Source organism: Mustela lutreola, chromosome 3 (assembly GCF_030435805.1).
Source record: "Mustela lutreola isolate mMusLut2 chromosome 3, mMusLut2.pri, whole genome shotgun sequence".
Taxonomy (NCBI): Eukaryota; Metazoa; Chordata; class Mammalia; order Carnivora; family Mustelidae; genus Mustela; species Mustela lutreola.
In genome coordinates, this window is record NC_081292.1 from 182,602,876 (window position 1) to 182,625,784 (window position 22,909).

The 22,909-nt window shown below is 47.2% G+C and overlaps 1 protein-coding gene across 2 annotated transcripts in view; it reads right to left on the reverse strand.

Moving 5' to 3' along the window:
- LOC131827446 (sterol 26-hydroxylase, mitochondrial) overlaps positions 1–22,533 on the reverse strand; it is a 35,709-nt gene extending 13,176 nt beyond the window's left edge. Inside the window, exons 1-2 of one of the 2 annotated variants that reach the window (XM_059168030.1) lie at positions 22,366–22,533; positions 21,748–22,185 (exon numbers count right to left, since the gene is read on the reverse strand). In XM_059168030.1, coding sequence (XP_059024013.1) covers positions 21,748–22,011 — 264 coding nt within the window. In that variant the 5' untranslated portion in view covers positions 22,012–22,185; positions 22,366–22,533. Of the gene's footprint in view, positions 1–21,747; positions 22,186–22,344 lie in introns of both variants that reach the window. The other variant, XM_059168029.1, reaches the window with a different exon arrangement.
- Between the last annotated feature and the right edge of the window lie 376 nt (positions 22,534–22,909).

A 22,909-nucleotide genomic window follows, 5' to 3' on the forward strand; every position in this document is an offset into this window, starting at 1 on the left:
CTGGCATGGAGCCCAGTGCAGGGCTTGAACTCAGGACCCTGTGATCAACCAAGACCTGAGCTGAGATCAAGAGTCAGTCACTTAACCAACAAAGCCACGCAGTTGCCCCTGCATGATCCTTTTTATATGACTTATCTGGATAAGCAAATCCATAGAGACAGAAAGGAGATTAATAATTATCAAGGGGGTAGTAGGAGAGAGGAATGAGGCGAGATGAACTGGGACGGGTGTTTTTCGGGGGAACTGAAAAAGTTTTGACATTAGGGCGAGGTAGTGGTTTCATAACATTGAGAATACACTAAATGCCACTTAATAGACACTCTCAGATGATTAATTGTATTATGTGAATGTCCCCTAAAACAAAACAAAACAAAAAGCCTAGAAGTTGGTGATATTTAAAACCTCCAAGGGCACCTGGATGGCTCAGCAGGTGAAGTCACTGCCTTGATTTCAGCTCGGGTCTTGAGCTCAAGGTCATGAACTCAAGCCCTAGGTCGCCCAAAGCTTCCAGAGCCTCAGCAAGAACTTGTTGTGAACAAAAAAACAGCCCCTGATGGGGTGGCTCAGTTGTTAAGCGTCTGACTTCAGCTTGGCTCATGATCCCAGGGTCCTGGAATTGAGCCCCACATCGGGCTCCCTACTTGGTGCACAGCCTGCTTCTCCCTCGCTCACTCCCCCTGCTTGTGTTCCTTCTCTCTCTGTCTCTCTGTCAAATAAATTAAAAAAAAAAAAATTTTTTTTTAAAAAGAGTAGCCCCTCAGAAAAGAGAGAACAGAAAAGAGGCTAAGGAATGTTCGCTTGAGTTGATTCTTCTTTGGGTCCAAGGTTTTCTCTCTTGTAGATCAAGGAGGAAAGAGAACCAGACCAACCTTTTCCTTTCTGCTGTCAGCTCCCAACCCAGAACAAAGGATTAAGCTTTGATGGGTATTTGTGGGTTGGTTTGTTCCAGAAAGAACACAGCAACAGAGTCTCTGAGAGGGCCCTTTGTTGTGCAAAACCCCTGTGTTTGCAACTTTCCTGTGATAATTTGGCAGGCCATACATATCAAACCTCTGAACAAAATCTTTTGCACAACCATTCCATTTTAGGGCTTTATTCTGTGGAATGAAATCAGGACAGGCATGATATTTAGTGATAGGTATATTTGTGAAAGCTTTACACATTAAAAAAAAATCTAAATATATAACGGTAAGGTTCGGCAAATTCTGGTGAAGCCATACAACAGAACACTATTTAGCCATTAAAAATTATTGTAGAAGTGTTTGTTGATATAGAAAGGTATGCATATTTATTTACTTTTAGATTAAACAAAAAAACTTATTTGAGACAGCATGAGCATGGAGGAGGAGCAGAGGGAGAGAGAGAAGTAGACCCTTCACTGAGCCGGAAGCCCGACCACACGGGGCTCGATCCCAAGACCCTGACTGAGATCATTACCTGAGCCGAAGGCAGTCGCTTAACCAACTGAGCCACCCAGGAGCCCCCATATTTATTTCTAATAAAGGGCAGGTTGCAAAAAACAACATATGGTAAGCCTTCATTTTATATATGTATATATGTATATATACATATATACATATATAAAATGAAGGCTTACCATATGTTGTTTTTATATGTGTATATATATATATATGGGCACCTGGGTGGCTCAGTGGGTTAAGCCTCTGCCTTCCGCTCAGGTCATGATCTCAGGGTCCTGGGATCGAGCCCCACATCAGGCTCTCTGCTCAGCAGGAAGCCTGCTTCCCCTTCTCTCTCTGCCTGCCTCTCTGTCTACTTGTGATCTCTCTCTGTCAAATAAGTAAGTAAAATCTTTAAATATATATATATATATATATATATATATATATATATGTAACACACACATATGTATATATATTTGATGACACGTCGGGGAAGGTGTGGAAATCTATTCACCAAGGATAAGCAAACGGGGTAATGCTTACTTATCACTAAGATCAGGTGTGTATTTATGTGTTCATTTCACAAATGTTTATCCAGCACCTACGTGTGCAAGGCACTGTGACCTGTGCAGGGTTTGGGGATCATGGACGCTTTGGATTTTCTTCTTTCTGTGTCTTTATATCTTCTGATTTCTCTACAATAAACACATATATATATGTGCAGAATGTTGTTGAGTAGCCTACAAATTACATCAGCCACATCGAAATGACATTTTCTCCTACAGGTGGTATGCACTCATAAATAATTAGCACACAACTCGCATTCATGTGATTTTTTCTCCCAAAAAACAAGAGTAATTTTTACAGCAAAAAGTGCCTGTTGCTGTCATGTGTTTTTCCCTCATTCACAGCTGGCAAGATCAGTGCCGGGATCAGGGACCGCCTGGTGGGAGGCTTTGTTCCAGTTCCAGCCCCAACACTAACAGGCTTTGTCAATTTGTTGGATGACAGCTTCACTGTGGCACCCTCCTGACCTTGTGTGTACCCATACACACAAAGGCTAGAAGTCAGCCTTCTCTGGGTCTTCCGGGCTGAACAAGCTGTGACCCTCCAGTGACACCGGAGGACAGGAGGCCAACCAGGAGCCACCACGAGGCCACCCAGCACCTGCTCCCCCATGTCCCCTGGAAGGCTGTCAGGAGACGGACAGCTTCTTCTCTGGGCTCTGCTGAGCGGTGTGTTTTCTGCCCCGCCCCCCTCAGGAATGAGCCACAGAGTATACACCCCCCAAGCTGCAATGGAGAAAGGGGCCCCCCCACCATGGGGTACGCTGCAATTCACACTCCGTCATCCATCCCTTTTGTTTCTGGGCCATCCTTTTGCGTGCGTGGGATGACGACGTTGGGGAGCTGCCACCTTTGGCTTATTCTTTTCACTCCTACTGTAAGTAATGAACTGTCGAAATCTTTACCGGAAAAATTGGTTACGTCTTGGCCTTGCCTAGTCTAATGTGTGAACTGGACACAGCTGGTGCCCAACATAGGACTGGTAAAATTACAATACCCTTTTAGAGAATAGGGACCACAAGGTCAGGTATGGAGATAAAGCAAAACCCAAGATCTAGGAACATAAGTGCATTTGGGGGGCGGGCGGGGAAGTGTCCTCCCACTGGCGGATGGCATGGGCCAGAACAGGAGAGAGAAGGCAGAGCAGCATGGGTCTTCCCACCACCCTCTCCATCCTGTAAATAAAAGGCCACTGAAAAGGTGCTGTGGTGGCTCAGTCAGCTGACCTTGCGGCTCAGGTCATGATCTCACGGGTCATGGGATGGAGCCCCAGGGCGGGGTCCAGGCTCAACAGGGAGTTTGCTTGAGTTCTCTACCTCTGTCTCCCTTCGCACCCCCCTCCCACTCGTTCTCGCTCATTCTCGGGCTCTCGCAAATAAATAAATAAATAGGCCACTGAAAATTGAAATTAACTCCAAAGCTGTCCTTCCGTTGGAGCTGTCCCCCTGCACTGCTCCTTTTCCCCTGACCTTCCAGCCCCTGCCCACTTCCTGAAGCACCTGAGTTAAACCCTTTGGTCTGAATCTCTGTAAAAAGTAACTGATTCGGCAGGGCAGGGTGGGGGGGGACTGAGTGGCTCAGTGGGTTAAGCCTCTGCCTTCGACTCAGATCATGATCCCAGAGTCCTGGGATTGAGCCCCACGTTGGGCTCTCTGCTCAGCAGGGAGCCTGCTCCCCACACCCACCCCCCTCCCCGCCTCTCTGCCTACTTGTGATCTCTGTCAAATAAATAAATAAATAATCAAAAACAACAACAAAGCGACTGATGGTTTGGAACACGAATGGCAGCCAAACAAGAACAAAAGGGAAAGTGATTCCAGGAGAGGTCCATGAGTTGACTCCTCCTACAAACTGTTGTAAAATGAGCGGCCAGTATTGAGACGTCTCCCTGACAGTGTTCCTCAAGTGTCAGGAACATTCCCCTGATGTCTCAACTTCTCATTGTATAACCAAGCTTGCTTGGTTGGCAAGCTGTAGGTCTCAGAAGGAATGACCGGTAAGATTCAGAGTCCATTTGCCAAGTACTTTTGGAAACAATGTTGGTAGGGTAGCATGGAATCTCTCTGGCAGCCAGAGAAAAACGGCCGTCTTTTGCCAACTAAAAAGCAGTATATTCCTGATAGAAAAGTTGCACCTGCACGATGCCTAGGTGGCTCAGTTGGTTAGGCATCTGCCTTAGGCTCAGGCCAGGAACCTGGATCCTTGCTCATCAGGGAGCCTGCTTCTCTTTCTCCCTCCGCCTGCCACTCCCCCTGCTTGTGCTTTCTCTCTCTCTCTCTCTGTGTCAAATAAATAAATAAAAATCTTTAAAAAAAAAAAAAAAAAGTTGCCCCTGTAAAAAAGAACCACATAGCACTGGTGTGGGGGGGGGGGGTGTCAGCCCATTGCTTCTGACAGGTTGACTTACGTGGGGTTTTTTTTTTTTTTTTTTTTTTTTTTTTTTTTTTTTTTTTTTTTTTTTTTTTAAGATTTTATTTATTTATTTGAGAGAGAGAGAGAGAGTATGAGAAGGGAAGGGTCAGAGGGAGAAGCAGACTCCCTGCCAAGCAGGGAGCCCGATGCGGGACTCGATCCCGGGACTCCAGGATCATGACCTGAGCCGAAGGCAGTCACTTAACCAACTGAGCCACCCAGGCGCCCTACGTGGGGTTTTTAAACCCTCCTCGTCAAAGCTGATGAGGTCACAGCATCCTTTTAGGAGAAAGACAGTGAGAACCCACAGGCCAGCTAGCAAAGTCTGTAAGAGGATCCTGGTAGACAGCCACAGACCCAGTGGACTTGTTTAGTGACAAGGTGACAAGGTGACAAGGGTCTTTGACCATGGTCTCTGAGAGCCCTGGTGAGTTGTGCTGGTTTTTAGAGCAAAAGGGGAAAGGGCCTCAAAAAATGGTTAAAAAGCACTCCACAGTTGTTCCTTACTCTTCTGGATCACCAAGGAAAGCAACACTGTTTCCGTGGGACAGCTGGCTGTGGCTACAGGTAAAATGTGCCTTGTTATCAAGGGTACTCAGTTGCTCAGAGATACACTGAAGTCCCCTCTTACAATGAACAGGAAAGGAAAATTCTGGAAAGATTTGGGCAAAAGCCTAATGAGACCCTGAAGTCTGGTCACTTCAGACAGCAGATGAGAAAACCACACCAGCGACACGTGGGTGGCTCAGTCCGTTAAGCATCTGCCTTTGGCTCAGGTCTAATCATGATCCCAGGATCCTGGAATATAGTCCCACATCGGGCTCCTTGCTCAGCAGGGAGACAGCTTCTCCCTCTACCTGCTGCTCCTACTGCTTGTCCTCTCTTTCTCTCTCTGACAAATAAATAAAATCTTAAAAAAAAAAAGAAAAGAAAACCACACCAGTTCCACCAGATGAGAAGGAATGGAAATCAACATGTCACTTAATAATGGACCCCATGCTCCTTAGACACTCCAGCCACGAGCACAAATGCCTCAGCTGTTGAGGGAAAGACAGATGAGGACGGATCATGGCTTGTTGCACTGGGTCCTTCCATCCGTAACGAAACCACCATCTGATAAGCACCCAGGGATGACAAGGGAGGAAGCCATAACTTCCTGTAGGGACGTTGTAACCACGGCTGGATTTATAGTGGAAAACATGAGTGCCCAGATGATCAGAGCTAGTCAGTTATGCTGAGATCCAACTGTTTGTTCAATGGGCACCATCGGGCTTTAGGGGACAGTTAAATCTGCTCCTGCACCCCAAAGACAGATGCTGGGAAACTATTCGTCTCTGGGCAACCAACTTCCCAGAATGGAAGCCTAGATTGAGAGTAAGGTTAACCCCCTCAGGCTAAGCAGGGAGAGGGGCGTGTTGTGAATTGAAATGTGCCCTCCCTGCAAATTCATATGTTGAAGTCCCAACACCCAGTACCTCAGAATGTGACCTTATTTTAAAATAGAATAAAGAAGTAATCCAGCGAATAGTAGGGTGGGCCCAATCGAATATAAGTGATGTTCTAAGAAAAGGATATTTGGATGCAGACGCACATGCATACAGGGAGACCGGCAAGCGAACGTGAAGACAGGCATTCTACCAGGCAAGAGAAAAGATCTGGAAAAGCTCCTCCCTGCACAGCCCTCAGAAGGAACCTAACCTGCCAATACCTTGGTTCGGGGCTTCTGGCCTCCAGAAACCACGAGACAGTACATCTCTGTTAAGCTGCTCGGCTTGTTGTCCTTTGTTATGGTGACCCTCGCACAATGAACTCATGGGGACAACAGAGGAATACAGGCATCCAGGATGTAGGACCATCTGGACCATCTGACCTACGTCGCCAAACTGGAGACTGACAGTTTGCCCAGGAAGGAAATTCTCTCTCACTACCAGAACTGAAAGACCCAGGTTGTAGGAGGGGAGAATCGCGAGTCACCATCAGCACTGACTGTGGACCAACAGAAGGAGGGTCAAGAGGTCTGTGTGGTCTGCACCTTTGCTGAGGTCTGTGTGGTTTGGAGCGGTGCAGACTGGGGCCTCTGCCCCTCCACTCTGCCCCTCTTCCCAGACCTTAGGCCCTTCAAGAACAAACACAACTAGGGCAGAGGCCCAAGTCCCTCCTTCCCTGAGGAGGACCAGGGTCCTTATGCACTCACTGGCTAAAATGTGTTCGGGACTTGATGGCAACCAAGGTTGTCAGAATATTTCAGTTTTTGGCCTCTGGGCACAAGTCATTAGGATGCTGAGAAATACCCAAGGGCATGGCTGAAAAATTACTTCAGCTGGATTTGGAAGTGACTCTCAGATGGGACGACAGACTGGTGTAATTTTGTGGGTATGTTAATCAGGCCTCTTTAGAGAAACAAAACCACAGGGGTATATGTATATCTAGAGGGAGATTTATTTTAAGGAATTGGCTCATGCAGTTGTGGGGGGGTAGCAAGTCTCAAATTTATAGGGCAGGCCAGAAGGCTGGAGATTCCAGCAGGAGCTAATGTTGTAGTCTTGAGTCTGAAGGCAGCCTGGAGGCAGATCTCCTTCTTCTAGGGACATTAAGTCTTTTCACTTAAGGCCATCCACCGATTTGATGAGGCCCACCAACCCACATTAGAGAGGGTAACTGCTCTACTCAAGGGGTACTGATTTAAATGGTAATCACCTTCATGGAAATACCTAGACTAGACTCCCCAAATATCATAACCTAGCCAAGATGACACAGAAAATCAACAATCATCATGGGTGAGCCTTTTTTGAGCCAATATACACTTGGGGGGTTGTAATGGATACTACTGAATGTGTCATGGGAATAGATGTGTTCAGGACATTTAACACTTCTCTGCACTGTAATGGATGTTCCCAATGGGGAAGCACAGTGTTAGTGTGCTTCCCCACACTAACACACATTAGTGTGTGTTAGTGGGTTGAGTGGACCCAGTGGACTCAGCTCAGTCATGTGTTATCAATAAAGTAGTACAGGATTCCAGGGAAAGGGAAGGGGTAGAAGGAAAGATCACTGTCTCGATCAAAGAACTGGTACAGACAAACATGATGCTTAAGAAAACAATCTGGGGGTGCCTAGCTGGCTCAGTGGGAAAAGCCTGTGACGCTTGATCTCAGGGTCATGAGTTTGAGCCCTGCATTGGATGTAGAGGTCATTAAAATGAATGAATGAATGAATGAACTGATTTTTTTTTTTAACACAAAATAATGCAACAGTACAGACTACCATTCTACTTGGGTCAATCCTCACGCACCATTCAAGTCACACAGGTCAGTGACTACTGAGTTCTGCAGCAAAATGATGTGGCCACGGGAAGCTGGTTCTCTAGGGTTTGGAACCTGGCCCTCGCCTGACATCAGCTCCAGGAATACCCCACATGAGAGACTGTCACTGGCTTGTTGCCAAGAGCTAGTGCACATGGAGTTCCACACAGCAAAGTGTGGCTCGATCTGGTGTCCCTCTCATGAGATGGGTCAGAAATGAGAACCCCAACGAGGTGGCCATGGCCTAACAAGCATCCCCTAATAGATGGATGGCAGCAGTTCCTCTGGGGAAGTCATCTACCAGCCATTCAGTGGTCAGTTGTCCTCCAGATGTGTTGATTCACTTGCAGGGTCTAGGCCAGCCCCTAAGACTTCCTGGGGGCCTCACCACACTGAGATCCTTGACAAAGACTGAGCATGGTTCACGGACAGATGAGCTAAGTTGAGAGCTATGGGGGATACTGGGCTGTTGCTGCTATGTGGTCCCAAAGAAAACTGCTTACAACCATCCATGGAAAAGAGAACCCTCACTGTTCAACATGCAGAGCTGTGAGCTGTGCTACTTATTCTGGAAAAGCCTTCCCCAAATGCATCTTGCTACATTTTCCCTTGATTCCTGACAGTGCGCGCTGATGCTTAGCAGTGGAATGCCTGAATGAACACATCTCAGGCTCTCTGGGAAGAAACAATATGGCGGAAGATCACACAAGACCCATAGCCTCTGTCCAAGACCCAAGTGGATGCCCGTGGCTGAAGGTTTCCTTGGATGGACATTGGTGGAATCAGCAAACAGAGGGGACCTGTGATGCCCCTGAAGGGACCCTATAGACACCTGGGTACACCATTGCACCAGGGCACAGTAATCCATCTACCATTCAAGACTGGGCCCCCAAACAAGGCCTAGTGACTCTGGCACGCAAAGCCAAAGAAGCCTGACAAATATGTCTGGACCACCCGCTAGACAATCCAGTGGTAAAGGAAATGTGGGGGCACAGAGCGAGGGGTACCAGTGCTGGCCCGGCCTGGCACACAGCCTGTACAGATCCCCTTCCATCCTCTCCAGAGGCCTGGATAAGCTGTGGGGGACCCCAGCCATATAAGTAACTCTTCTCATTCTACCATTTTTCTTCCCACACCCGCCTCTTAGAAAACCAAGCCTATTGGAATATGGACACAGCAAGGAGAGTCGGGGTGAACGACTCTAACCTGGTGCTTCCCTTGCCTTCAGCTATGTTTGCCACTCTTGGGCATTAACAGATGTTGCCGATAATGGTTATGACTATGAGGTGACAACTCCTCAGGGTCCTGCTGTCAGGGTTCAGGAAGGTTCTAGAATGGTAGTTGGTAAATAAGGGAGAAATTTGGGATGAGCTCCTATCAGTAGAACTGGACTGTTTATCTGGTGGGGTGGTCCCAGCCCCGAGAATTCTCTCTCATATCTGGATATGTAAAGGTCAGCGGAGAATCGTGGAGCAGCCCCGTACACATCCACACCCTTGATGACTCGAGCCATAGCTTAGGAGTTTTGGCAGAACACTCTGCCATCTTCCTGGAATATGAGAGAATGTTCCGTAAGGAGCCGCTATAAGGGATCTCCCATTCGCCTTCCTAATCTCCCTTGGGAGGTTGTCATGAAACAGTTTCTCTTCACCTCCTAGGTTCTGATGAAGTGCTGGCTTTTGGTTACCACCACCCCGACAAGAGTCACAGAGTAGAAATGCCTCTGGCTGCCGTCTAGAAGGAACGCGTCAGCCACGGGGTACCCTGTAACTCACATTGCTCTCATCTGGTGGGCAAGTTTCAGTGTCGTCCTTTTGAATGTGTGGGACAGGCTTCACGGGGAACTGGGACCTTTGCCTCTTTTTCCTTTCACTACGTAAGCCGTCATATGTCCAAACCTGAAAGTGGCTTGTCCTATCTTTATTGATTAAATCAGTCGGGACTTAGCTTTGCCTTTTCTTCTTGACATTTCATCAGTTAAATAAGAGAACTATACTATTAGTTGATCCCCAAGGTACACTGTGGCTAGCCATATGTTAAGGTCAATAACTCAAGGCAGGTCATAATGGCCACTGCGCACATTTTAGGCATGGTGCCTAGGATGCACTAATCTGCCTCTAGGCAGGGGATGGTTACCTGGGGTGTGCAAACAGGCTGGGGGTGGGGAGGGAAAGTTGAAATTCTATGTAATATGTTGTATACAGACTCATTTTTTGCTGTTGTAAAGGGCCATAGCTTTCAGATTTTTAATCTTTTTTTTTTAAGATTTTATTTATTTATCAGAGAGAGAGAGGGGGAGAGAGTGAGCACAGGCAGACAGAATGGCAGGCAGAGGCAGAGGGAGAAGCAGACTCCCCGCTGAGCAAGGAGCCCGATGTGGGACTCGATCCCAGGATGCTGGGATCATGACCTGAGCCGAAGGCAGCTGCTTAACCAACTGAGCCACCCAGGCGTCCCCAGATTTTTAATCTTGTTAGGTCGGGGACCCAAACAGAATTAGGAAACTCAGCTTTGGGTTGGGATAGAGATTTGCTCCTTAACAGGATTCTGGTCAGGTTCTTCCCAGCCCTCTTCTCCGCTAGGCCTCAGCTGTGGCCGAGAAAGGCTCGAGCACACCAACATGTTTTCTAACAGCTCGGAGTAGCATCCCTAGGATGACCTTCATCCCTCCGAGAAAGGCCTGCCTAAGAAAACCCAAGGCTGCCAAAAGAATTTCCTGTTTGTTCCAGCCGACACCCAAAAATAAGGCCCCTGTGTCCAGTCCCTGAGGACACGTAGACCTCTAACTCTGATAAGCCCCGGCTAACAAACCAGATGAGTCTCACATGGACCAAACACCTGTTTCCTGCTTTTTGTGATTTTTCATTTCCCTGATTCTGCTCAGGCCGGCACCGTCATGCTCCCCCCTCCCTCCCTCTCCTCTTAAAATGCCCCGTCATACCCCCCACCGCCTCACAAAGCAGAGGGAATTTATCTCTTTCCCCTCCTGTCACGCATTACTGAGGAAAATCTGTTTTCACCACTTTCACGAATGTCTCCTGTGCTTCTCTTTGACAGTTATGTGTACCTTGAAAACTCAAAAAATAATACCAACCCCCAAAGTGGAAACCCCATGAATCTCCATTAACAGACAGGTAAAAGACTACATTGGGGCATAGCCTGGGAGGGAATATTACTCAGCCATAAAAAGGAACAAAGGACTGATAGAGGCCCCAGCGAGGATGAATCTGGAAAACAGCTTGCTATGTGAAAGGCACCTTTCACAATCCACCACATAGCCAGTGAGCCCGTTTATATGAAATACCCAGAATAGGCAAATCCACAGAGAGGGAAAATGGATGGGTGGTTGCCAGGGACTGATGAGGGAATGGAGCCCGGGTGACGCTAGAAAGCCCCGGGTTTCTTTCCAGGGCAATGAAAATATTCTAAAATTAATGCAGTGATGGTCACATAAGTCTGGGAATCTCCGAAAAGCCTTGTAACCGTTCAGTGGGATAGATGATAGGGCACGTGATTCTACCTCCATAAAGCTGTCACAAGAGGAAAAAAAATAACATTAAAATCATCTAAAATCTCCACTAGGAAAAACTGATACCACATGGCAATGTTCTGTTTTCCTACTTAAGGGCCTGTTCCGTGTACTGACTAGTGGACTCCTCAGGGAGGCTCTCGGTACAGCAAAACAAAACAAAACAAAACAAAAAAACATGAAAACAGCAAGGAAATAGCTTTTCCTTTACAAAAGTAAACTCACAGACTCCACGTACTATTTTGCGGGTAGCAACAAGCTTGCCCCTAAAAGTTGGCAGCCATCAGCTGGATAGACAGAAGGAGAGAGGGAACGGTCAGCACGAGCCACTCTGCTTCCACTGACAGGTGTGGCCGAAAGAAGGCCCACTCTGGGTTAGAGGTGAAGAGGAGCCCCACTGGGATAGTCCTGTCTCAGGACTGTCAAAGTGTCGTCAAGAATTTAGCCCCAACCCCCTCCCACAAGTGGAATTCACATTTCCAGGAGACAGAAGGTGCTAAATAATTAACAGCATTCCTGGGTCCTCCTTGCTCTCAACCTGGCCTTGAATGGTCTCCTAGATCAGACCAAGCCAGTGGCTCCAAGTGGACTTAGGATGAGCAGGACTGCTTGTATTTTTTATTATGAATATTTACTGGATATTTTACTGGATAGTTCAAGAAAATACCATTATAAATACATACGCACCCACCCACCAAAATTAAGAACCGTTATTATGTGTCATATTTGTTTCAAACCTTCTTTTTTTTTAAGATTTTATTTATTTATTTGACAGACAGAGATCACAAGTAGGCAGAGAGGTAGGCAGAGAGAGAGGGGGAAGCAGGCTCCCCGCTGAGCAGAGAGCCGGATGTGGGGCTCTCCCAGGACCCTGAGATCATGACCTGAGCTGAAGGCAGAGGCTTAACCCACTGACCCACCCAGGCGCCCCCTCAAATCTTTTTAAAAAACAAAAACATCAAAAAAAAAAAAAAGGGGACGCCTGGGTGGCTCAGTTGGTTAAGCGGCTGCCTTCGGCTCAGGTCATGATCCCAGCGTCCTGGGATCGAGTCCCACATCAGGCTCCTTGCTCCGCAGGGAGCCTGCTTCTCCCTCTGACTCTTCCTTCCACTCTGTCTGCCTGTGCTCGCTCTCATTCACTCTCTCTCTGACAAATAAATAAATAAAATCTTTAAAAAAAAAAAAAAAAAAAAAAAAAAAAAGAGAGAAGAAAACATTTCCAAGTCTCCTTCTTATCATTCCCTTTGCCCTCCCTTCCCAGAACAACCACTATTTTGAATTTGAAATGTATTCTTTTCATCAATGTTTAAATAATTTTACTACATATATATGTGTTCAGCGACAGCCTATGGTACTTTTGTGCGGTTTTTAATTTACAGAAATAGTATTCTATTGTACCTATCATTCTAGTCAACCTTGTTTTGAGTACATTATGGGTACATTAAAAGCTTGTGCATTTGTTATGACTGTCCTATATTGTTCCATTGTAGGACTATATCACAATTTCTTTATCCTGCTCATGGGCATTTAACATGGTTCTGATTTTTTTTTTACTTTACAAATAAGTTTGCAAAAAAAAAAAAAATGTGATGCACGTGTGTATCCATTACTTCAATAATCATAAAAATGTCTGTTTTTATGCAAGAAGACAGAAGTGTTGTTAAGTTACAAAGACACGCACCGTAGGCCAGTAAGAATTTCCCTGGGACTGTCCTGTTGATTTTGGCCGTTCTAACTGGTGTAAGGTGGTATCTCAATGTGGTTTTGATTTGAATTTCCTTGACGGCTAGTGATGATGAATTGGGGGAAATCGGAGAAGGAGACGAACCATGAGAGACTGTGGACTCCGAGAAACTGAGGATTTTGGATGGGAGGGGAATGGGGGATTGGGTGAGCCTGGTGGCCGGTATTAAGGAGGGCATGTACTGCATGGAGTACTGGGTATGGTGCATAAACAATGAATCTTGGAACACGGAAAAAAATAAAATTAAGATGTTAAAAAAAAGAAAAATATACATTAAAAAAAGAGAATTTCCCTGGGACTTAGCACTCTAGACAAACAACGGGCTGAGGGGAGTGGGTGATCCAAGACAAGGCACCTGGGGCGCCCTCTGAGGGGCTGTGGGATGGAGACAGAAGCACCACTCAACTACCCCCGCTCCAAACCTGTAGCCTTCACCCACCCCAAAGCAAATCCACGGTGTGCTGAGCTGAGCGCACTTTGCCTACACACGGAGCTGGTCATGGGTGGAACCGTGAGAGCGCCCCAAGAACAAGGAATGTGCCATCAGCAGCGGACGCAGAAGTGGAAAGAGGGTGTAGCACAAAGGTGGAAATCGAAAAGACCCAGCGCCAAACAAGGGTGCCAGGGGAAGGGCTATCAGAGGACCTCAAAATACTATGTTACACTAGGAAGCACACAGTCAGCCATGCACTTATCTCCTGCTTTCTGTTCTTCGGCTGTTGTTGTTGTTGCTTTTAAAGATTTTTTTTAATTTATTTGACATAGATCACAAGTAGACAGAGAGAGAGAGAGAGAGAGAGAGAGAGAGATCGGAGGAAGCAGGCTCCCTGCTAAGCAGAGGGCCTGATGCGGGGCTCAATCCCAGGACCCTGGGATCATGACCTGAGCTGAAGGCAGAGGCTTTAACCCACTGAACCACGCAGGCGCCCAGGGATGTTGTTGTTTTTTTGTTTTTTTTTTTTTAAAGATTTTATTTATTTATTTGACAGAGAGAAATCACAAGTAGATGGAGAGGCAGGCAGAGAGAGAGAGAGGGAAGCAGGCTCCCCGCTGAGCAGAGAGCCCGATGCAGGACTCGATCCCAAGACCCTGAGATCATGACCTGAGCTGAAGGCAGCGGCTTAACCCACTGAGCCACCCAGGTGCCCCAGGGATGTTGTTGTTTTTATGGTAATAGGTCCTCCCAGAAAACCTGGTGGAGGTCCAGAGCAGTCCTGCAATAAAAGATAAGACCTCATCCTAACTCCCCTCTCCAATGCCAAGACCCCCACACAGAGGCAACCATTCATTACCAAGTTCTTGCGCGTCCTCCTAGAAAGACTTTAGGCACCTACTAAACATATACATGCATATAGTTTTGTGCCTTACTTTCTTCCCACCTCTTAGCAGGCAATTCATATTAATATACAGAGCTAAGGTATGTTTTAATGGTTGCATAAAATTCCATCATATGAAGATACTATAATTAATTAGTCCCTTACCAGGACACGTACATCATTCTACGCTCTCCCAATCGGAAATATGGCTACCTTGACTATTCGGTATTCTTTTGACCACAGAACTTTATCTGTAAGATAAAAATTCTAACAGCCATTGCTAAGTTGGTATGATTCACACCTTCGACCTTAATACCTGGTTTCGAATTTCCCATCCCTGTGGCTTAAAAGTCATCCACCCAGTTTGGCCATAGTCTCAAGGACAACCTCTCATGTCTGCCAGATCCATCTGAGAGCCAAGTAAAGGTAACTAGAGGATAATCTCTGAAAGGCTGGATGGTAACAGGAGTCCTGGAGCAGAAAATCCATCTAATCAATGGTATTAGCCAAACCGAAGAAAGAATGTGTTAACAGAATGAGAGTGGCCATTACAGAACCCAGAAGAGGGGAGCCAAGCAGCAAGAATCTGGCAGCTTTCATCTCTCAAGAGAGAGATACTTAATCTAACGGACAGGCACCAGAGAGGCCCATTCAACCAGGTTTCTCCAAAGCCTAGATGAAATTTCCTTTCGTGCAGTTCTGCTCCTTTCATTCTGGGGCCTCTGGACACCAAGCACCACTAATGTAATGACTATTTTCTCTCCCTAGGTACTTGGATCCTGGAAGAGGATGTGGTGGATTAAAGATGGCCACAGATTCGTTGACACCCTTCCCATCGAGAGGTGAGGTCTATGTCTTCTCCTCTGGAATCTGGGGGGGCTCTGTAACTGCTTCAATGGGTAGAATACAGTCGGAATGACACTGTGCTGGTTTTCAGGCCCAGGTCTTAAGAAATTGGCACGTCCACTTCCAGCTCTTGGAAACTCACTTTGGGGGAAGCCAGTACCTTGCAAGAACTCTGACTATCCGGAGACCACCATGATGTGCGGAAGCCCAGGCTAGCCACATGGAGAGAAAGAGAGAGGGAGAGAGAGGGAGAGAGAAACTCTGCTGATGTGGCCAAATTAGCCCAGGCACCGAACATGCAACTGAAGGAACTATCTTGGAAATTCCAGGCCCAGGAGTCGTGACATGGGGAAAAACTGAAGAAGCCAGCCAAAAGCCAGGCGCAAGGCCCAGAAATACGACCCCGCTCGAGCATCCCAGCCATCGCCAGCCATTCAAAGGGAAGCCCCACTACGCTGTGAAGCTGAGTTAAGTCCGTTCTGATACCCGCTGCTCAAATTCCTGACCCACAGAATCAGGAATGTAACAAAACGTTGGTTTAGGCCATTATGTTGTTACACAGCAATAGATAACTGGGATACAGAGTTTCTATGTGATTCAGTATATTAGGATCCCCCAGAGGATTGGCGTCCTTAGTAAATAAATACACGGCCACGGCCACCCCGATCCACAATTTGTTTCTGTGGGTTTGGCCAACGTCGGTCAGTCCCTAATTCAGCCTGTGCTGAATTTGCCGATTTAGTTTCTGAGCTTGAAAAGCTGAGACCCGAAGGGTCAGACTTACTCGTTCTGCCCACCGCCCTCGCTGTCTCGTCTTCACCCCAGCTCATGTGGCACAAGCCAGACCACAGAGGGACGAGAGTCTCACCAAGTTTGCCACCAGAGGGAGCCACTGCTCAGTATCCGTCACAGGTCTCTGGCTGCTACATGAAATTTATTGGTTTTTATATATTTTTTTAATATTTTTTCTCTTTTTAGAGAGAGCAGGGAGGGACAGAGGGAGAGAAAGAATCTCAAGCAGGCTCCACGCCCAGCACGGAGCCCAACGCGGGACTCCGTCTCACCACCCTGTGATCATGACCTCAGCTGAAGTCAAGAATTGGACGCTTGACTGACTGAGCCACCCAGGTGCCCCTGAAATTTGTTTTTTATTAAACATTACTGAGAACCTTCCCTCTACCTGGGACTGTGTCTGGCACTGGGGGATACAGAGGTGGGAAGGACACAAGCCTAGCCCTCAGAACTTATCAGCCTCTAAGCCATAAACAGGCGATGGTATAAAACATGGGCACCTGAGTATGTCAAACAAATACTAACAGACTTACAGGGAGAAATAGCAGCGATACAATAATAGTAGGGGAATTTGATATCCCCCGGACAGATCATCGAGACAGAAAATCAATAAGGAAACACTGGCCTCAAATGACACAGCAGACCAGAGGGACTTAGCAGACTCACACTGAACATTCCAGAACATTCCATCCAAACATGACAGAAGATGCATTCTTCTCCAAGCACACATGGAACATTCTCCAGGAGAGATCACATGACAGGCCACAACACAAGTCTTAACAAATTTAAGAAGATTAAAATCTTATCAAGCATCTTTTGTCCTGACAAGGTATGAAACTAGAAACTGATTACAAAAAAAAAAAAAAAAAAACCCAAAACTGGAAAATTCATAAAAATGTGGCAATTAAACAACAGACTACTGAATAACCGAGAAGAAACCTAGAAGCAAAAAATCAGAAAATACCTAAAGACATATGAAAATGGAAATAGAGCATCCTAAACCCTCAAAGAGTAAGGGGGCACCTGGGAAAGGGAGGCCAGGGCCTCAAATGTCCCTGTGAAAAGTTAAAAGCTGATTCCCAGGCCCTGTGGAGATTCCTGAGCTGGGGAATCAAACATGCTTTTAGGGACACAGACACAGCCATGGTGCTTACGTAAATTACAGGGGCAGAGTGCGCAGCACAGGAGACTGAGCAGGAGGGGGCGCCCAGGCCCCGTTCCTTCCCACAGTCTTTAGGAGGTTGCTTCTGCTGCTGACCTGGCACTGGGGCTGCCGGAGCTGGACATGACACCCTCTGCATTGCGCAGAATGATGCCTGTTAGGTTCAGAAGGTCCCGGATCATCTGGCCTTTGATGCTCATGTCCAGTGGAGAATGGGAATGCAGGCTTAAGGAAAGGATGGAAAGAGCTGGTAAAAGCCAGAATTTATGGATACAGCAAAAGCAATCCTAAGAGAGAAGTTCACAATGATAGATGCCACATCAAGAAACAAGAACGAGGGGCGCCTGGGTGGCTCAGTGGGTTAAGCCTCTGCCTTTGGCTCGGGTCATGATCCCAGAGTCCTGGGATTGAGCCCCGCATGGGGCTCTCTGCTCAGTGGGGAGCCTGCTCCCTCCCCCACCTGCTGCTCTACCTACTTGTAATCTCTCTCTTTGTCAAATAAAAAAAAAAATTTTAAATCTTAAAAAAATAAAAAAGATACAAGAACAATCTCATGGGTGTCTAGGTGGCTCAGCTGCTTGAGCGACTCCCTTTGGCTCAGGTTACAATCCTGGAGTCCTGGGATCGAGTCCTACATGGGGCTCCCTGCTCAGTGGGAAGTCTGCTGACCCTCTGACCTTCCCCTTCTCATGCTCTCTCTCTTATTCTCAAATAAATAAAATCTTAAAAAAAAAAGAAAAGAAAGAAATAAGAAAAATCTCAAATAAACAACCTAACTTTACACTTAAAAGAACCGCAACTAATCTCAAAGTTAGTTTCTGGAAGAAAACAACAAAGATCAGGATGAAAAGAAATAAAATAAAGACTAAAAAGACAATAGAAAATATCATCAGCCTCACAAATGAGCAGAAGATCCAAGTAAACATATTCCCCAAGAAGACATACAGATGGCCAACAGGGACAGGAAAAGACTCTCAACATCACTCATCATCAGGGAAATGCAAATCAGAACCACAATGAGATAGCATCTCACACCTGTTAGAATGAACCTCAAAAGGGGGTACTTGGAGGACTCAGTTGGTTAAGCATCTGCCTTCAGCTCAGGTCACAATCCCAGGGTCCTGGGATCGAGCCCCACGTTGGGCTCCCTGCTCCGTGGGGAGTTTGCTTCTCCCTCTCCCTCTGCATTTCCTCCCTCCTCCCTGCTCAAGCTCTCACTCACTCTCTCTTAAATAGATAAATAAAATCTTTATAAAAATTATTAAAAAAAAAAAAGAAGAAGCATGAACCTCCAAAGGACGAAAGATTATAAGGGTTGGTGAGGACGTGGAGAAAAGAGAACCCTCGCGTCCTCTCAGTGAGGATAGCTACTGGTACAGTCCCTAGGGAGGTTCTTCAAAAAATCAAAAATAGAACTGCCCTGTAATCCAGCAATTCCACTCTCGGTATTTATCTAAAGAAAAAAAAATACTAACCAAAAAGATGTAGGCACCCGTTCTCATGGCTGCATTATTTACAAGAGCCAAGACCTGAAAGCAATCTAAGTGTCCATTAAGGGATGAACTGGTAGAGAAGTTACGGTATATATACAATGAAGTATTATTTGGCCACACAAGAGAAGATCATCTCAACATTTATGACAAATGGATGGACTTTGAGGGCATCGTGCTAAGTGAAATAAGTCAGAGAAAGACAAATATTGGCTGTTCTCTCTTCCATGCGGGATCTAAAAACAAAGCAAACAAAACCAAATTCATAGAGACACAGAACAGACTGGTGGCTGCCAGAAGCCACAGGTGGGAGGGGGCGGAATGGGTGAAGGGGATCAAAAGATACAAATTTCCAGATACAAAATAAATACAACATAAATTACATCCTGGGGATGTAATGCTCAGCCTGGTGACTATAATTATTAATACTTATGACACATTTGAACGTTTCTAAGAGAATAGATCTTAGAGTTCGCACCATAAGAAAAAAAATGTGTAACTGTTAAAAAGAAAACGCACCATAAGAAAAAAAATGTGTAACTGTTAAAAAGAAAAGAGAGAGAGAGAGAGAGAGAAAGAGAAACATGCATATGAAATGACAATTATGTGCACAGGGCACTGTGGGGCACACGAAGGGTCCCCAGCCAAGACAGTCCCCAATTAGAGCAATGGAATATGTAACCGGTCTCATCATTCTCTCAGCTGACATCTTTGAAAGAAATTAATTTAAATCTACATATAAATTTAATGTGTGTTGTTCACATTTCATTTTTCCAGTACTTGGTATTATTTTAGTTAGCTAGAGAACGGAACTGCATTTATGGGCTAGCACGATTTTCACATGTTCCAATCCCCACTCTATCCCTTAAGCCCTACAATGCTTCCCTGAGCTGATTTTATGATTTTTGCATGTGATACACGGTTTTTGACAACTGAGGGTACAGAGGGTATTACGGTCAGCTGCCCTTAGAGCAACTCTACTCATATGCTTTGTGCAGTACTCACCTGGTTTAGGTGGGAGGGAACCCAATCCCAGCTTTAGGGGTGAGCCTGTACGTGTCTAAGCTAATTAGAGTATGTCTCTGGCCACTGTGATGGGTTCAGAGACGGGTAGGTAGCCCAGGTCAGTCATCTAACTTCTGCAAGACAGCAGAGCCAAGGCACATGCCAAAAAACAAAAACTATAGCTTTGATCATCTCATGAATGTCCAGAGCACACTACATAGCTAAGGGAACCAACTATTACACTTTTTGGTTATAGGAGCCAATAAGCCTACCTGAAGCCAGTGGGAGTGGCAACCAAATAAATTTGAACTGATACAGTGTGTGTCCCTGAAATGTATCCTCCTTCTCAGTAGGGGTACTAACTGGGTTTCATAGATGTGCAACCCTCCACTCTTCATGAATTCACACCAGCCGCAGGTTGAGAAGGGCTAATGTATTTTTCATCGATGCCCTGGGAAGGTTCATGTGACTCCAGATCTCTGGGATCTAGGGGCTGGAGGCCAGGGGGCTCTCCTGGATCCTAGCCCTGGCCGCTCCTTTAAAAGTCTACACATGCCTGGGGCCCTTGGGTGGCACAGTCGGTTAAGCAGATGATTCTTGATTTCAGTTGAGGTCATGATCTTAGGGCTCCACGCTCGGAGTGGAGTCTGCTTGAGATTCTCTCTCTCCCTCTCCCTCTGCCTCTCCCTTGATTCTCGCGCGCTCTCTCTCTCCCTCAAATAAATAAATAAATTTTAAATAAAGTAAAATAAGATAAAATAAAAGGCTACACATTCCCGGGTTTCTCCTGCTTCCTCCTACACCTCTTCGGATGGTCTAGAATTTCTTTGGTAGTTACTGCTCCAGAGAAAATCCTAAGCAAAACCTTGCAGTAAACTCTCCCTAAGAAGTGGTGAGAAATCCTTCATCCCCACCCCTGGGGCATTCACTGGGCCTCTCACATGTCCAGAGGTTAAATCACATAGGAAAAGTTTACAGGATTCTAGTTTCTTGGCTTACTTGGTTTCTTGACGCTGAGCCTGGAAGGAATGCTTTTTTAACCATCTCTGAGTACCTTGGGAGCTGCCCACCCAGTTTCAGGAGCAGGAGCTAACAGGGAAGACCCCAGGAGAGGACAGCAGCCCGGTGGGAGCAGAAGCTCTGAAATTAGTCTGGTTAGTGCTTCAACACCCCAGAGTCACTTCATCCTCAATTCTGGTCCAGCTTTGTCCGGAGGGTGGCTCAGACAGGCCACTCCCCAGCCTTCGTTCCCTGAGGCCCTCTCCACCTCTCCCGTCTAGTCCGTCTAGTCCATCCTACTGCACTCAAGTTCCCTTTGTGAAATTAGCAGTTTATTGACTCGTTCAGACCCTTGTCCTCCTTCTCCCGCAAGGGGGCCTATAAACCATGAAGACACTGGCCACCGACCAGTGAATCCCAGCCCTTTGAAAAAATGCCTGGGGCAGAGTTGGTACGTCAGTACTTTGTAATAGTCACTGGGAAGACAGATCCCAGCTGAATCTCTTCAGTTCATCTCCTAAAACCTCTCCACCTTAACCCACATTGGGTTTTCCAGTCTCTTTCCATTCGCAGTGGGATATCCATCCATCCCTGCCTCAGTGTTCCCCTGAATAAACTCTCCTTACTGGACATTGATTCCTTAATAATAACAACAGCAACAAAATGCATCTTTTCCTGAACGTCTATGATTTTGCTTTCAATCCCTCAGAAGTGACATTTTTCTCCCTATGGGAAAACTTATCTTGCAAATTGCTAGATGTCCATAACCCTCCCCAAAGCCATTTCCTTCGGAAGAAGTCTGTGGTAGTCAACACCACCCCAGAATTAAATAGTGGTTCTACCACATCTGACAGGGTAGACACTGGGACCTGCCATTCCGTTACCAAGACAGTTTCGGCCTCTCTCAACCTCCGTGCATTTTGAACTTGGCTTCCCAAGTCACCTCCTCCCTGGTACCTACCGCTCTGCACCTACTCATTTCAGCTCACAGAGTTCTGTCTACCCTTTACACGTGATCCCTACCGACGTCCAGCCTAGGACCATAGCTCCAGTCGGTCCTGAGCTAAATTTTCGCGTCCTTCACTTTTTTTTGTCCAACATCTCCCCATCTCCTGCTCTTCCGTCCTGGTGCTCACTCCCCCCACTTCCCCCTTCCCCGGTCGCGAGGCCAGTTCTGGTACCTGGAGCTTGTGTAACCGCAGAACGTAGCCTTGCACTAACAGCTGGAAGAGGAAGCGCAGCGGTCCGGGCCCAGGAAGCTCCTCCAGGGTCCGCAGCCTCTGGTCGCCAGGCCCGTTTCCAGGAGTCTCGGCGGTAACCGGGACCGCGGCGGGGATGGCGGCCTTGGCTCTGGCCCCGTGTGGGCAGAGGCCTGGGAGGGCCACCCGCGGCCCCAGCAGCGCCCGCCGCAGTCTCGCGCCCCGCAGAGCAGCCACGAGATCCATTGCCCGCGCCGCCGAGCCTTTGGACCGCGAGTGAAGAGTGCCTGGAGCCCGCTCAGAGATCTACCCGGAGGGGCGGGTTCAAGGGCGCCAGAGGCCGGGAGTGGGCCGGGCGAAAGCCGGCCAGGCCCCTTACTGCTCACTTTCCCTTGCGGTCGTCGGTCTCTCCAACGTAACCTAACGAAGAACACACATAGGCCGCCTTCTCCAGCGGTAGGACTGCGGCCCAGGGGAGGCGCCGGCCAACGCCACTGCAGAGGATGCGCCCCGGGATTAACCCAGACCGCCCCCCCGCCCCGAGCGCCCACGGCGCCCGCCGCTGCTCCGACTCCCCACCTTGCATTTCCGCGCACTCACAGCGAGAATGTCAAGTTCTTTGGTCTGTACTTTGTCTCGCAGTCCAGCAAAGTTCTGGAAGCCCGGGGCCCTTCCAAGGCCAGGAAGCCCCAGCCAGCGAGCCCGGCCCTTGCCTGACCTACAGGTTCGCCACCGCACAGCGCCCTCGCCCTGGTGCTCCTCACTTCCCAGAGAGCAGGAACCCGCGGCTGGGATTTAACTGGCCGCTGGCTTTTCCTAATGCGCACCCACCCTACCCCCCCAACCCCGTCCCAAGCCCGGGAGTTGATCCAGGAGTCTGAGCTCCCAGCAAGGAGAGAAAAGAAAAGAAGGAAACAAAGCAGAGCACAGCAAGAAAAACAGCCCCTTGTCCAAGGTCATCTGATTCCTGGCCGGTGAAAGACAAGCAAACAAATTTAAGTATTAGGTGTCTGTTAGTGCAATTCTATTCCCTCCACATTCCTAAATCAGCTAAGGCAGAGTTTTTCCAGCTGTAGGTTGAGCCCGGATTTAGGGACTGTGACCAGAATTATTTTTTAATAAGATGGAAAAGAGTAAAATGGTC